This window comes from Falco punctatus (genome assembly GCF_963210335.1).
Source record: "Falco punctatus genome assembly, chromosome: 5".
NCBI classification, from domain to species: Eukaryota; Metazoa; Chordata; class Aves; order Falconiformes; family Falconidae; genus Falco; species Falco punctatus.
The window spans coordinates 17,101,837-17,119,369 of NC_137584.1; the positions used below are offsets into that span (position 1 = coordinate 17,101,837).

At 41.5% G+C, this 17,533-nt stretch overlaps 1 protein-coding gene across 16 annotated transcripts in view; it reads left to right on the forward strand.

Annotated features, from left to right (window-relative positions):
- The first annotated feature begins 1,632 nt into the window (after positions 1-1,632).
- Positions 1,633-17,533, forward strand: part of KHDRBS2 (KH RNA binding domain containing, signal transduction associated 2) — a 402,639-nt gene continuing 386,738 nt past the window's right edge. For all 16 annotated transcript variants that reach the window (XR_013928537.1, XR_013928538.1, XR_013928539.1 and 13 more), the window contains exon 1: positions 1,633-15,990. Coding sequence is in view for 1 of the 16 variants with exons in the window: in XM_080389900.1 (XP_080246026.1) it covers positions 14,508-15,990 (1,483 nt within the window). In the remaining 15 variants the exon portion in view is untranslated. The remainder of the gene's footprint in view (positions 15,991-17,533) is intronic.

Here is a 17,533-nt window from a genome sequence, read left to right on the forward strand (position 1 = left end):
AAAAATGGCACATCCTAAATCCTCCAGTTAATAAAGAGATGTGACACAGAACCACCAGTCATAAGGCTGATCATGGATTTTTCTTCTGCACATAGATTATTTACGTTGGGAAAACTGAGGGCTTGGCATTTCAGAAAAAAGAGCTGATGTTTAAAATCAAGGATTCACAAAAAAAAAAAAAAGTGGTCTCAGAAAGAAGAAGGGGACCAGGAAGGAAGAAGGTGAAGAAGTGCAGGCAGCAGCACAATACGAACTGGCACAGCTTTCTGCCTGACCTTCCGAGACCAGCATTGATCTGCCTGTTGGGATAATAAGTGGAGACCTAGTGAATAAAACAAGTGATTTGGTGCATGAGATAGCCAAGTAGGGTAAAAGCACTAATTTTGTTGGTTCACAACTGAACTGCATTATCCAGAACCAATACGGACTTGTTTATTCGGTTTGTGAGACAACTTTTTAAAAGATTAGTCTGGCTTCAAAATATAACTTTAGAACAATATTACAAAAGGCTGACAAAAAGAAAGAAAAAGAAATTAGAAAAATCTCTACTTTTATCATAAAAGGCTTGATATAGGCTTTGAGGTCACTGAAGTAAAGGACACTCTTTTGCTTGGCAAAAAAACCAGGTATAAAAGACTTAAGTGGGTAAAGGATCAATATTGCAGGAATGTCTTAAGTAATCTCTCCCTAAAATGCTAAAGGAATAGTAAAAGAGAATGATAAAAAAGCTGTGAATTTCAAGAGCAGGCCCACAGAATAGTTCTTCCTTGTGGTACTATAGATATTAGCATTGGGGTTTTTTTTGTTTCAGAGGTTAAAAAGTCTATTTCTGAGATTTGTGGAGGAAGAAGAGAAAAGTGTGCTAAAGTTCTCAGGTTAAGATATGTTCAGGACAAGTATGTTTCTAAAATGACTTTAGGCTGAACCATCAATGGTCAACCTCAGCTATTCCTAAAAATTACATGAACTGTAGCTTATGGTGACCCAAAAAAGATCTTTCTGTGAATATAAATCACACATGATCTGAAGAAGTTTTACTGAATTTAGACACAGAGATTTGGATCCATCTAACCTAAGTTAGTATCTGAAAATTTGTTGCCTAAATCTGTTTTCATAACCTGAAGCTCACTTTGCAGTCAATGCAGATAAATAGATATCTGAGGTAAACGAGATCAAGCCCTTCTAGAGGTGCTTATTTCTCTCTGTTAATATAAAGGAATGTATCACTAACTAGCTTAAAGTCAGGTAGCTGGCTTCAAGATCTATAGTTTGTTATAGTCAATCCCAGAATTTTAAAACACAATCTACTTCTAGAAAAGCTATTTTCTATTTTGTCTAATCTATATTTTGACAGCAGACTCTTCAGGTTTTATCAGTATACCGAGATATTTTTTATACAATTCATGGGTAAGGACTTCATAATTGGAACCAAGTCAGCTAATGTGGTGATTGGAAAATAAACCAATATTAAAGGCTGTAGGTTATACTTTAAATTCTGTGCCCTTCCTAAGTGCTCTTATAGGACTGAAATAAACACAAGTGTTTTATTTCACAAATATTTTTGTGGTGCTTGGCACCTGAAAATGAACACAAAAATCACATCTTATAAAAGGCAACTGGAAGACATGATAGTGCTGCCCTTTTTTCAGTAGTTGGAAGGCTAATACATTAATTAGCTCTTTTATTTTTCCTATTCTTTATTTGAAGAACATGCATCTTGCGCCTTGCATAGTCAGTAGACTCTAAACTCTTCCAGGTAAAGAAAAGCTATATTAAAAATTCCAGAACAGTAAAGTATCTTCAGTATTTCTTGGGCCAAAAGAAAATTGGACTCTACTCTGGCAGTTTAGGGCATTCCATTGAAAGAGACCTGGGTTACAATCCCTCTTTTAATGACAGTCTCTGTATTAGATGGTAAGCAATTGATCATGTGAGTCTAGGAACTGTGTTGTCTTCTTCTCTGGAAAGTGCCCTAATCATAAAACTACACCCCCACACACACGCTCTCTTTTGGGCTGGTAGATGTGCAGTTGCCCCAAGCAGTGGAAGAGCTTCAACGGAGGGATTCTAAGGAAGCCTTACCGTAGAAGACAATGGAAAGGCTGACTTTCCTAAAAATCAGTGTCCATAGGGCAGAGGAGGGGGACCCCATATTCCACATCACGGAGGACAGATAGCTGTACCTAACATCGAAGTGACTAAGCAGTGCTGCCACCACCAATGACACCCCATGGGAAAGGCGTGCAGTTCAAGGAAGGGTTTTTTAAGACTGTGGAAAGGCTTTTCTGCAGCATGGGAACTGGTTGTGAAAGACCATAAGGAGACAAGGGGTAAGACATAGCCTTGCAGTCAACTGTCACTAGGACTGCTAGTCCTTCTGGATGCCATTCTCAGCTGCTTTATCCTTCACGTATTGCATAGGAAGCCTGTGTACCTCATGACTGGCTCCTGACCCTAAGCAGCAACAAGGTTTGTGCAGTTCCAGGCACTTTTCTGAAATTGTGACAGTATCAGAAGGTACTAGAAGCCAAGGGATTACTTTCTGAAACTGCCCTGAACTAATAATTAGTTTTTTCTTTGGTAGGCCTTTCATAACTAGATGCAGCTGGATGAAAATAAACCACAAAGGGAACGCATTTTTGTTTACCATTAACTTTTACTTAGTTTTGTAGACGCTATGAGACACTGCAGTAACCTTCTTAATTTGTGATATATTGTAAATTGATTTAGTAAATTTATTCATTTCAGCAGTCTTTATTGTTACTTCTCATGTCTAATCAAATTAATACATTTTATAATGATTTGGATCATGTGATATTCTCAAACTAATCTGGTGAACTTCTACTTTATTACAATATTCGAGATCACTAAAGTTTATTATTAAAATTTCTAATGCCCTGAGGGCATTTTCCATGTGGTAGAGAAGCAGAGGTCTGAGATAACTTGCTTGGATTTTGAAAATCAGGCCAGTCCTCCTGCCACATTTATGTGAAAATTTACTGAAGTTTACAAAATAAGCAACCAGAAATATCTAACTTTTTTTCATGCTTGCTTTAATACCAACACTCATAAACCATAACTAGATTGTGGCACATGTGAGGGCTTCACAGCTCCTGGGTCCAGTCAGCTGCCCCTGCTGCATGATGCATTAGCATCAGGTCAAAGCCAAGGTATGCACCTACGGAACAGTGGTTTCCAGACCCTGGAAACTAACTTGTATAGGCCAGGTGGAAATGTAGGTACAAACCACCCTAAAGAGCTGGAACTCAGGAAAGTTCTATATTCTAGGAAGCAAATTTTGATTGCTTTAAAGATACATCCTTTTACCCAGCAGTAGGTTTATTTTTTTCATGAAAACCCCAGTGCAGTCTTGCTTCTCTCAGTCCTCGCAGGCTTAAAGCCTGTTTTATTCTTAACAGATGTTTGCAGTTTGTCTCTTCTCAGCAACTTAAAGGACTGATGTTTTGGCAGTATCCCTTGCAGACAGTTTAGCTACTACCTTTGTTTTGAGGTCAGGCACTTAAAAATGTCTCAATAGCTACAGATTAAATAAAAAAAATTGCTTTTACTTATAAGCTAATCTCCTTAATCATATATTAGTGACTGAAGTATGGTTTTCTCCTAGGCTGTAATTCACCTCCACCAACATAATATTCTTCAGAAAAAGCTTGGTTTTGCCTTGACGAGGATCTTAGGACTCGTTAATGCTAGCTCTCTGACAGAATCTAACAATAACACTTCGGCGTGAAGCAGTTCCACTCTGCAGGGTGGACTCTTATCATCTTGAATGTGATCAACCATGACTCCAGAATTTCAATGAGGAAATAGACTGCCACAGAGCTGTGTGAGGGGCTAGCCCCAGCTATGTGGGAGGAAAATCTCCAGCTCAAAGAACCTATGCTTGTACAGAAATGGGTCGTTCTTCTCAACTACACTGCAGTCTTGGCAGTACAGTCAGCAATCAAATTGCTGTGATAGTAGGCTTACAGCCTGACTCTTAAAAAGAGTTTTCTGCATAGATACTTACATTAGGAGTATTCTTGGAACTACTGTTTGCTTTCAGAAAATGGGGGCTCTCAAATCATGTTGAGGTCATTGATAGCACATATGGACATAGTTTTCCCCTCTTAAATGGAAACACGTCTGCCAAGTAACAGGGATAGCTCTCACTGCTGCCACAGGCGCTGGCAGATGGAAAAGTCTTACAAACCTGTTTGAATACAAATACGGTAAACAGTATATGAATAATTTGGGCCTGCGGCACAGGAGGGATAAAGAAAAATATATTTAGAACAGACCCAGAAGATTCTTTGCTAGGCTTCAAAGCCACCTATTATGTATCAGTGAGGGCTATAAGCATGCAAGGAACATGAGGGACCCTGTGTATGCTTATGTCTTGGTAACATATACAATGTTCCTACGTGACCCATTGAAAAGAACAACAACAGAATCCAAGGTAGAGCTTAACCAGGAAAACGATACACATATTTTTAAACTATTCTGTACACAGCCTATAACGGAATGCCTAGAATACCTGTAAAGAAGGGGCTGCTTTAGTTTCTGAGGAGTGTAATTTTATGGCCTATAGTACTTGTCTTCCCCCCCCCCCCTCATTTTTTTAACTATAGACCTTTGTTTAGCTGTTTTGACTCATGAGGTACCAGATAATTCCTTTCTCTTTTTAATTGAATTGTTTTTTATCTGGTGTTGTAATAAATTATTTTGACATAACTACAGTTATTGAATTCCTTTTTAGCTGGGCATCAACCTCATGTAGTAATTCACTAAACTAATAGTATCTGAGGGAGTCAAAAGAGTAGCACAGTCAGACCAGCTGCTTCTTAAGTTAAAACAATTTCTTCTTAAGCCTAAAGCAAAGCATAGAGCTGTCGGGAAAAAGCTGTCAAGCATTCAAAGGAAGGTCCACAAACCCAAGATGACACCTATTGTTTGCAGAGTTATTTATTTTCCATTTCTCCAGTATGTATATATACATTTTAGGTAAAGTCTATTTTCTACCTTTTCACCCTGGATTTTCTTATTCCTTCTCCCAGAGCTGAATTTCCCGCCCCTGAGCAGCCTTTAGTAGGTACAGGCACAGAATAGAACACTGGTACACATAAAGCAGTTGATATGAAGCTGTAGTGAGCAACCCACATGAGTTCCAGCTCTTCTCCTTTCACTGCAGTCTGGACCTCTCTTTTTCCATCATTTATATGCAGTGGTGTGACTTTATCTTATAGGGGCTTTTTTAAAATGTGTCTGATAACAGCACATGTAAAAATCTAACATCTACCAAGTTATTGATGTAAGACACCAGCTTTGCCCACCATCTGGTTTGATCAACATTAATTCTTGCTATACTGAAAAGACCCCATAGGAGTATGGAAAAATTACAAAGAACTTTGATGGACAGATGAAGTCAGTGTCAGGTAATTGATAGCTGCAATTGCTACTTATCCTTTCCCTTTATGTCAAACCACAATAAATGTCTTGTGAAAGGTCAGAAGGCAACCAGATAAAAATCAATTTACAGGAACAAGAAACTTAATAAGGTTAAGAGGATTTGAAAAAATCCACTGTTTTCCAAGTAAGAAATTTATTTGAAATTGCCATTGCCTAAGAAAGGTAACAAAAGTTTGATGAATGTAGCACAGAATTGTCTCCTGAGTAGGGAGGAAGTGTTCTCTGGTTTTAGTTTTGTAGTCAATATAATTTGGGGAGAAAAAACTCAACATGTAAATAATTAGAAACCTCTTCCTTAGGTAATTAAAATCTTATAACAAAATTATAATGTGGTTACCAACTAGAATATAGCTTACAGTCTTAAATAAGAAAGGTAGGTAACTTATCCTATTACTATCAAAGGATTTTCTCTCTATCTAACCAGGTGCGGTCATTTAATTCATGTCTAAAGCCATGTACCTTGGTGTTTCAGGGACTGAAGGTAAGCAAGCTGATGTGGACACTCTATAGCTGGCATCTGGTCTTTCTTGAAGTTGCCTACTTCCAACCTTATGAAATATTCTTTATAGTAAATACACTGTATTTAATACAACACAACTCTCCCTGCTTAACCCAGGCAACTTATAAACCAGAAACAAATGTGGCAGGCAAAATTTACAGATTTTCTCCCAGTGTTCCTATTTTATGGAAGTATGTGTAGTTTTTCTGCTAAATGAGTGACTGTTTCCAACTATATGTTATTAGATACTAGGCTTTGTATGGTAGTATATCCACATCTCTGTTCAGGAGATAAGTATACCCACTGTGTATTAGAAGGTGGATTAACTACTTTTTCTGTCAGATAGTTTAGTGACTCAGGAAAAGTGTAGTATCAATTGAGAGAGTTTGTTATCTGTGTCTTACAGAGAACAATGGCCTAGTTTGGTAATGCACCTACCCTTTCATGAAGGGTTACTGCCAGTACATTGTTTAGTACAGCTACAAGCTTATCCTTGTGTACTTACCCAAGTACTGAGTTCATTAAGAAACCTCCTTCCCATTGCAGCACAGAGTAGTAGACCACAACAAAGCTTTTACCATCGGTCAGATTCTACTGTCCATGCTGTTTCTCCTTCCTCCAGAAGTCAAACTACACTAACTCCTCCTCCACCCAACCACCCTTCCCCTGCTCCTCAGGGTTATTTAACTACTTAGAGAAAGGAGCTAAGAGCTGCACATCATCCATGTTCAACCCACTGCCTCTGAGGCAAGGCCACAGCTGCATATTATCAATGCTAATCAACCTACTGCCTTCATTCCTTTACACCTTCCTGGCCCTTTCTTATGTCTGTCCTCCTTTTTTTTTTTTTTTCTTTTTTTTTTTCTTGCAATTAAATGTAAACCCTTTTGTTTATGGTAGAAAAAGATATAAGCAGAAATGAACTGAAAAGTAGATGCAAAGATACACTGCCGTCATGCTTTCAATGGTCAGCAGTCTTTCCCTCAGCTACACACATATTCTTTATAAATGTCTCTGAATGTAGAATGTAGAATGAAAGCAGTTTGGTTCAGCAGAAGATAGGTGTTTAGCAGATCATAGAATGGTCAGGGTTGGAAAAGACCTCTGGAGATCACCTAGTTCAACCCCCTTAAGATACCTGTAGACACTGATAACATCCTCTCTCAGACTTCTTTTCTCCAGGCTAAACGGGCCCAGCTCTCTCAGCCTGTCCTCATAAGGCAGATGGTCCAGCTCCAGTCCCCTAATCATCTTTGCAGACATTCATGGGACCCTCAGAGAGAAGACAGACAGCAGTGTAAAGATAAGCATAAGAAGTCCAGGTATGTAATTTATACATACATACATACATACATACATATATATATATAAATTAAAAAAAAAAAAAAAAGAGCAAACTAGGATTTTGGAATTCTGCAAAGATTTAGAAGACACATGGAATTATTTTTGAAGGCCGCTAGTCAAGATGACAGACAGTATGATCCTAGTCATCTGATATATAAATTGAATGGTATATAATGGAAAAGGAAAAAGGATAGATGGAATGGGAATTATTGTGAATGACTTGGAAAACAAATAACAATTCAAGTGACCAATCTGACATAGCCTGATGCGTGAACATTTTCTTTTGGGAAAAATTTAAGCTCCCAAAAGAAAGTGTCAAGTCTGCCTTCAGAAAAATAAATAAAAAGGTCCATTTCATTTCTACTTCTTCTCCTTCATTTTTAAAGACCAGCACAAATCTAGACTTTCACCTAGAGTCAGTGGAAGATAGTGCTGGTGAACAGAATAGCAGTTCCAGCAGATTGTAAATATTATATATTGTAAATACTATGCATTGTAAATTCTCTAGTCACTTTGTGCTTGCACACATCTTTTATGGTGTGGGCAGTCTGTTCTGGGAACTGATTCCAAAGGTCCTCAATAGATGTCCATTTTGTGTTTAAAATGTTAATGTTTTGTTACATTGTCATGAGTAAGTTATGTTTAAAATAAGGTATATGGGGATGAAAAAGTAAATTGCAAGTACAGGAGCAGAGAAAAGTTGCTTTGCGTAATTAGTTAAACATTATTTTGAAATAAATATCTTCAAATCCATCAGGCTTTGTATTTTGGTATTCCTAAGAAATGAATGTAGTTTCATTTTAAGTAATTTTAGGTAGCTGACATTTACATAGTTTGGGATGTATCATTGTATTATAGATTTCTCACAAATTTTTATTTTACAGCTGTTGATTTCCTATTTGTGTATGGTACACTAAATTTATAGAAATGCATAGTAATTCTTAATAATGTTTTGTAAATCTGTAAGTTTGAATTGCCCTCAAGATATCAAAGTTTAAAATAATAGCACAAAATAATATAAAATTAAGATCAGAAGGCAATATGATCATTCAGTCATTATATAAACTCAGTATGATACTGAACTGTGACAGTGCTTAAACATAGAATCTGTCCTTAAATGTCATCCCCTCTAAAAAAAATTATATAATCATGGAGGTGATAAAGCATATTTTGAAAATTAAATAATTGCAAGATGAGACTGTGCTTAATGCTCTATTCAGGAAAAGAATGACTCATCATCCATTTGCTCCATGGGTGAACTGAGCTTTGTGATAGTTGAGGCTAATACAGCGCAGCTCCTGAAATAAAGCAAATCCATTTGCTCTGGCATAAATGGCAAATAAACTCCCTCATTATGAGCAGATTTAACAACATTTGCTGAGCTTTTAACATTTTTATTCTTATTGCTTTATAACTGGAGCTGGTCAGACACTGAAACCACTTTTTTTTTCCCCTAAAGAAACTTGATAAATGTTTGCCTGCTTTTAAAATTGTCTGTCTTTTAAGTTTCCTGACCTTCTCCATTTATTATGCACATCTTTAAGAGACCTATCACAAGTACAACTAAATACTGATGACCTCTCCAAAAAGAAACTGCTGGGAGCGTTAAATGGCTTTGCTAATGTTAAGAGGCAAGGAGAAGGGGAAAACTTGCTAAAAGATTTGAAACTACTTACGATCTGCAGATTTTAAAATTTGGGTTCATACTGATTTTTCTAAATCTTATGGATGAGAATGCTCAGTGTGGAATAAGGATATTTTATGAGTCAAAGTGCTCTTACCTAAAAAGAGAAACTGGAAATTTAAAAGCATTTTCATAGAAGAGTTGTTCTCTAAGAAAAACTGACTCACAAAACTGGTATAGTTTTTTTTATCCTTCTGAACTAGAAATGTCTATATTGCTTATTACCCATTTAAAAATTGCATTCAGATATGCTCAGTTTTGATGAAATAAACTGTGAAATAATTTATATTATTTTTCCATGGTTTACAGTTAATAAAATGCTAACTTGATTTTCAAATAATCTTCTGTCTTCACACCTTCTTCTGTATACTGCTAAGAGCCTTAAAATCATTCACTGACTTTTCCAGAAAACGTTTGTGCTATGATCCAGTAAGACTGAAACATATGTGAAGTATTTATTCTCTGACTTCTTTAAAAACAGACAGTATGGGTGGAGCGGGTTCCACTTCACAGCCATCTGCTGAACTAGAATATACCTTGTCAAAAGAAGATATTCTCTGTGGGGTTTTTGTTTCATAAAGGTGGTAATACGTGCATTTAATCCTAAATTAGATACTTAACTTGTTTCTGAACTTTGGATTTGTACTGAAGTGTCCTGCCTAAAATACATTTATTTTATATATATATATAAAGTGGAGAGATGTAGGCTCCTTTAAAGCTCCAAAGCTTCTCTCTTTCAAGGTCCTGGAGGGTAGTTATTTCCAATCCTATATTTAGCAAGTAATATTTTTCTTAAACTTCTGAGTTTGCAATATTACTTTGTTTTCTACTTCTGATGAAAGCTCACTTTCTAAATGGAGCGGTAAAAGTAGTTTGTTATATTAAATCTACAGTTTCCCATACATAACTTAATCTTCTTATTTATAGTTTGTATCCTTTGCATCCTCTAAACAATTCTGTTCTCACTTGCAGGTACTTGTAGTTTTAATTAGATCTTAGATAATCTATATATATATTAATCTCTCTCCTTTTTTTTTTTTTTCTCAAATAAATGCTATCATTTTATTTTGAGCATGGTCTGCCTTTCTAGCTCTATATGCCTGAAGTAGAACACATTTTGTCATGCAAATCACATGCACTTTTTGGTTCTGTTCTGTCATCTGTTATATAAACTCCTCTGGCCTCTTTATTGTCATACACTACTGAATTTGTTGGAATTCATTTGCACTAATTTTGTTATGAACAAGACAGATGTTTACGTCTAATCTAGTTACTGACTTCATATCCAGTGGAAGGAAATCAGATTTTGCATAGGATGACTCATCTCAACCAAAAATAGGTACCTGCAGGTCAGATGCATAAACTGCTGGAAAAGCTATTTTAACCTACTGACTGTAAAGGGTGTCTGTGGTGACTGGACTAGACGTAGACATCTGTTTTTTACATGCCCAAAGCTAGGTGAAACTACTAACTTCTGTAACTTGTTGGGCTGAATAATTGGCGCTTAAATATAAACTGAAGGATTAGCTCAAGGAAGAGTCCTAAGAGTCTGGAAATTGTAGCTTGATTGTTCCAAATTCCATATCACATTCTTTGTACCTCCGTTTGTCCATTATTTTTTATTATTGTTGTTGTTATCCTTCAAGGAGGAAATTCGTATTAAAGGGAGAGTTGCATATTGGGAAAGGATGGTAGAAACAATAAGAAAAGGAAAAAGTAAAACAAAGGTACAAAAGGAATAATTTTGCATCATGTGAAAAGGAAAATTAGAAAGCAATACAATCAGAGGCTTTGTATGAAAAGGAACAGCTCTAAATCCTAGAGATAAGGATGAAAGCAAAATTCAGACATCTATTACTTATTGATTGTAGAAAGATTAGAGGAAACAGGTGAAATGGAGACTGTTATGATCACAGAAAAGATTTTTGTGAAAGTGTTTGAGCTACCTGCAATGGGTAAGTTGTAATATAAAGGTCAGAAAGAACAGCAGAGACAGAACTTCAAACACGGGCAAGCAAAATACAAAGTCTGGTCTTTATGTACATGTGGAGAGGAGAAAATTATAGTTTTGTCATCGACTCACAACTTCTTTTTCAGTTTTGGTAGTGTCACAGGGAAGAAAGAAGAGAACAGACATTCTAGACTGCATTTTATTCTTTCCTGCTTGTTTTTATTTAAGCATTTTTTCTGTCTTAAACTGCTATTTTATAGTTTATCTTTTTGTTCAAAATTATCCCAAATTAATGATGAACATCTTTCATTGAAGTTATGCTTCCATGGAAGGACCCATTTACCCTGGCTCACCTTTTCAGTTGCTGCTTCTTTACAAATCTAAAGAATGCTAAATATGAAATAGAGCTGTAGCATACATTATTTTATTTGATAAACTAAGAACTTGTAATGTGGGTATCATAATGCAAGTTATAGCATAAGCCAGCATTTGTTGTACAGCTGGAACTCAAGGTGAATTCTTCTGGTGTCCTAGGCTCACAAAGTATATGAAGCTATTTTATGTCTTTCGAGGACATAAGTACTGATATGTTTTTTAACTGAAGTCGATTTCTATTATTTATATAGATTAAAGACTAACCTGTGTGAATTGTCTCTAAGAAAGTCAGTGTTTATTCAGTTGTATGAGTGGAGAGCCCAAAAGTCTACTGAAATCAAGGACTTGCCGCAGAGATCAATCAGCTGTGGGCTGGGCCATATGGCTGAGTCTTTTGCTGTGCCTGGGGTAACCTGCAGGTGATCTTCAGTGACTTGTGTACTTGCTGATGCACGTTTTCCTTCTGGATTATGTGGCAAGGAGTTAGCAGTTTGGGGGGCTGCAGGGGTGGCCTCTATGAGGAGAAGGCACAGCCAGTTCCAGCTGGACCCACCGCTGGCCAAAGCCCCATACATCACCCTCGCGTTGTTACATGGAAACAAGCTTCTCATTGACAGCTTGTGCATCTTCAGGTGCCCCGTTTCCAAACAGTGAAGCCACAGGATCCAAGGACTAGTATCCACCGGCCAGCATGCAGAGATCGGGTCCAGCCTGGTACAGACGGCATCACATGAAGGAATTAAACTAAAGGATGTGGGGACATTCCCTCTTTCCTGCACATACATTTCTGCTTCTTTATTCCTTATATCTTCAATTATAATTCCAATTCAAGGGGAGGATATGGTTAACACAGATGATAGGAAAAACTCTCTAGGTTTTTTTATTTTCACGTGTAGTCAGTTTAGGAACCAGATAACCCTTAACTATCACTAAAGCAAGTAAAACAGAGAAGAAAATTGAAAGCAAATGGGATTTCTGAAATTGAAAACTCTTGACAAATCTGATCTTTGATGTATAAGGTTGTAGGTGTACTCACACACACATAGATAACTGTACTCATTTAAATTATTGCATTAACTTTAGTGTGATGTCAGAAGGGTAATTCATTGTCATTCTGCTCACACTGACTACTGCATATTCTCAAAAGTTTTCATAATTTTTAAATAAGCATTTGGAAAGTTTGGACACTTTCCTGCAATTGTTTGCTTCTACTTCCTTTTGTTAGCTGTTCTATCTTCAAATAAGTTATAATCTGGTATGCTGTGATCCACTTCAATATCAGAGTTAGTAATAAAATATAGTACAGATAAACTTTAATTTGGCTTGACACTTCAAACTAAAAAGTTGTAAAATGTGTCTTTGGTTTTTAATAGCTATGAAAAAGAATTGATCTCCAACTAGCAATGGAGTCATGCTTGATGTCATTAGAGGTCTATATTTCCTGTCTGACAGATTTTAATGCTTTTTTTTTTTTTTTTTTTTTTTTTTTTTGAGTGTAAGGTAAAATTTAGAAAACCAACCATGGCTTTACAGCCTAAGTATCAGTGAAAGTCAATTTAACTTTATAACTTTGAAACATGAACTTACAGGAAACTAGTTTCTCTCTACTTTGCTGTCAAAAATGTGCAAGGAAACCTGCTCTCTACTCCTTCAACCAGAAAAAATTAGTTTGATGAATGTAGCATTTCCCAATGTTTAATAAACTTAAAGGTGTTTAAATCAAAGCTTCCTATAATCTAAGTAGGTTAAGTACAATTAAACAGACTAAAGTAACACTGTTCTTCTAACACCCCAGATGTAAAGCCCCCAAAACTCATTTTCCGTATACATGACCATATGGTGTGTTTTGAAAGATACTAGATCAGGATTGCTTCTGAGTGAAGATGGCTTAGATTGATCTTGAAGGTGCTTTAAGACAACGCAGCTATCACCAGCCTTCTCTTTTTTTTTTGAACTGAGGGGCACCAGCCTGAATTATTCTGATGCACAGAGCTGCAGAAGTACGATCTGAAGACACAGGTGATCACTTAATCAAGACACTCCTAAGCGGGGTTGCAAACAGTATGCCATTGCTTGCTACAGTGTTAAATGAGAAACAGGAAGAACTATTCATGTGGTAAACTGAATCAGGGTAAATTATTAATAAAATATCTTAGTTCTATGCTTCTCTTCATTTTATTTGGTGTTTGTTGTTGTTGTTGTTTTAAAGAGGGACGTATGTCTTTACTTTATCCCCAGACCCAATTTGTAGTAAAAGCTGATTGCCAATTAAACCTTTCAATTCTATGATCAGTCTTCTCAAGTGTTTCACAAGATTGCTGAAATCAATTGTTTTTCTGCTCCTACTCTTTCCCTGCAGGGAAGTTAGTTCTCGGGTATTTTATTCCCTGCCCCTGGAAATACTATAGAATAATAACACATTGGTTATTGACATTCTTTACATATTCTTGAAAACACATGTAGTCCCTCAATTATCTGCACGTTGAGTGGAAATTGCATAATGGTTGCCTGCATGTATCTTAGGATGTTGAAAACATTACAGACCAAATTTTTATGCAGTGGCTGTACAACGTCTTCAAAACATTGTGGATGCCCTTATAAAGCTTTTGTCTTGATTTTTACCTTTCTTAGTTCCTTCATCCTCTGAAAAAAAATTAATCCAAACACTACCACAAAAAAATGTTGAGATGAGCAGCAGTAAGCGATTTACAAGCGTATTATTGCAGTAAGTATCTATTTAATTAGAATAACTACTATGTTAGTAGTCTTAGCAGTAAGTACTAGGAAAGAATTTCACGTAGAGATTGATCATAACACACTGTGTTGTGTGGTGGACTGTTTGCTCGTGAGGTTCCACGAATGAAGTTTTAATGACTTTAGATGAGTTAAACATCTTTTGTTTATTCTCACCATCAAAGCACGTTATTAAATTGCCTGTTGGGAGAAAATCTTGGATAAATATAACCTATAGCAAATGCATACTTCAAGCTAAATTCTAATGAAATTGATTCACATTTGCTCCAGCGGTAGACACTTTAAGTGCGTAATAGCTTCAATTCTGTAACGCGGGGCTGCGGGAGCTGGGGAGAGGTGCGGCAGGGCATTCCTGGGCAGGGCTGGCCCCTTCGCCTCGGGCCCGCAGGGAGCTCCTGCGCTCGCTCCCGCAGCGCTCAGCCGCGTGGCCGGACATGTGCAGCGCGGGGCTGGCGGCCGTGCCCGCTGGCGGATGCTCCGCTCGCATCCCCAGGGGGGTGCACCGTGCACCCCGCCGCAGGGCGCCTCCCCGCCGCCGGCGGAGCGCGGAGGGCCCAGGGGCGCGGGCGGCGCGGGGACGGCGCTCGGTGCTCCGCGGGGCCGCCGGGCTGGGGGGGAGCGGCCGGTGCCGCCGCCTCGGCCCCGCCCGCGGCCTCAGCACCGCGGACAGCGCCCGCCGGCCGGGAGGCGCGTGGCGGCGCGTGGCGGCGCGGCGGGCACACGCAGGGACAGGGAGTGACAGCGGGCTCGCGGCCAGAGCCCCACGCAGGGGCACGGCCACACCACGCGCGGCCGCTGCCGGACGCGGTGCAGACGCGGCCAAAGCACCCCCGCTGGCACGCGCCCGCCGCCGTGCACCGACGAACACGCACGCAGATACGCGCGCGCGCAGGCACAGAGGCCCACGCAGGGACGCGGGTGTGCACGCGCATAGTCGCGCACTGAGACACGGGTGCACACACAGGCACGGGGGCACTAACGCACGCGCACGCTCTCACACACAGAGCAACACCCAGGCCGACACGCATCGGCGCGGCGCACACGCGCGGGCACAGCGCCCCCGCCGCGGGGCACAGGCACAGTCGCGCAGCGACGCGCCGGCACGGCCACACGCGCGCACGCCTGCACGTCCGCAGCGACCGGGCGCGCACGCACACGCATCACACGTGCTCTGCGCCCGCCGACACGCGGGAACAGGCGCCCAGAGACGCACACGGAGCTGCACGCGGGCACGCGCGCAGACGCGCACAGAACCCCGCGCGCGCGGGTGTGCACAGACGCGCGCGCAAACCCACACGCGCGCACTCACTCGCTCACGCGCTCACACCCGCACTTTCGCCCCCGCCCCTCTCTCCTTCACGCGCGCCCCCCGCCCCGCCCCGGCCGCCCTGGGCCGCCCACCCGTCGACAGCCAATCGCGTGGCCATCCTGCCGCCAGGGCCACGCCCGGCGGTGTGCAACCGCCAATAGGAGCGGGAGGGCGGGGCGTGCCTCGCCCCGCCTCCCTAGTTAAGGCCGCCGGTGAGCGAGGGCGGCTCACTGGCGGGAGGGGGGGGGCGGGGGGGGGAAAGGCAGCGCGAGGCGCGCGGACAGCGGCACGCGCCGACCCGCGCACGCCCCCGCCCCCGCGCGGCGTAAGGCGGAGGCGGCGCCGGGGCCGTGGAGGGCAGCGCCCCGCCGCGGGAGGGGCGGCCGGCGAGGCGCGGCGCACCTGCGAGCCGCGGGGGGCCGAGGGGGGCGGGCGACGAGAGGCGACCGGAGGCGCGGAGCGAGCCGGCGCCCGCGCAGCCCGCCCCGGCGTGCCCAGGCGCCGCGGCCCCGAGGCGATGGAGCAGGAGAAGTACCTGCCCGAGCTGATGGCCGAGAAGGACAGCCTGGACCCCTCCTTTGTTCACGCGATGCGCCTCCTCGCAGACGGTAAGGCTCCGCTCCCGCCCGCCGCGGCCCAACGGCCGCCGCCACGGCGCCGCTGCCCCGGCCTGGGGCGCTCCGCGGGGCGAGGGGCGCCCTCCGGCTCGGCATTCGGTGGCCGGGCGGCGGCGGCGCGGCCGCGCTCCCACTCAGCCCTGGAGCCCGGGCGGCCGGCGGGCGGGCGCCCCGCCGAGCGGGGACCTGGCCACGCGTGGACGGGGGGAGGCCCCCTGCCGGGCCGGGCAGCGGCAGCCGGTGCAGCTTGGGTGCCCCGGAGCCTCCGCCGGACCCCGCGCCGGGCGGCCCCTCTGAGGGGAGCGGCGGCTTGTTGGCCCCGCGCTGGAAGTGCCTTCCGTGGCTGGTCGGTGGGGGTGCATCCCGTTGCCGCGGCGGGGTAGCCTCAGCGGGGAGGGCTTCCGTGGCTCCCGGCTTCACTTAGGCAAAGACAGAGGCAGGTTTCTCATTAAACTCGTTATATTTTGTTTCCCGTGTTTAAGTAATAACGTTGATACGGTAGTACTATTGCACCGTTAATGTGGCACCGTTTTAGCTGACTACGCGGTGTCAGGCATCGATTGTGTATGGCTTATCAATACCGTGACACTGTCTCACCCAGGACGTGATGATTTTCTCTTCGTTCTGTATAGTGATCCAGAATATACTGCGTGGAACATCTTGTTTTTCGCTGTAATTCACTCTGCTTTCTTTGCTTTAGTTGAACTACTTCAACTGGAGATTCTTGTAAAAGTTTATAATTCAGTCCCTCTCTTAATAACTAACTGCTCAATATAGTTATTTATTGAGTGCAGGCCTTGAGGTACAGCATTTCAACTTTTTCAGAAGCGTAGCCCAGTTAAGTTCCCCTTATATTTCTCTTTCTTCTGAGGTATATAACGCTAATTTCAAAAAACCCTAGTTGGAAGATTCCAAAGCCGAAACCTGATGTCAAAAAGAAGTAGTAAAGAATGATGCCTAAATCAAGACAGCCTATCAAGCCCTTAAATGAGACTGAGGCAAAGAAATGTATGTTTAGGCCCTTGAGAGAGTCACAAATTCAAATAAAGTGACATTCAGAGATGGTGAATAATTTCTTAAGTTTTGTTATGTCTTAAGGAAAGTCATAGCTAATTAAAACTTATAATGCTAGCAGTAAGCATCTTTCTCTGTCAGTAGTCTTTATATTGTATTTCCTTAATATAAGTTTTATTGATTGCAAATGAAGATACTGAGTCCAGGTTTTGTTAGAGTGCTCCTGATAGCTTGGAAATGCGGTATGAATACCAACACATTTAGTACACTTTTGTCACCGCTGCTTTGCTGCTGAAGAGGCAGCCACGCTACTTTTTACAGTTGTTTTTCGAATAAACATACTATAAACAAAGTCCTTATTTCTTACAGGGGTGTATTTTTTGCACCTTGCAGTTCAATCTTTTCCCAGAGGGGGGAGGTATCTACTGAGAGTATGTGTGTATGTATGGCAAAGAAAGGAAATGCTCGAAGGACGAAATACAAAGCGTGCAAAGTAGTTAAAAAGAGAGTAAAATAGGTG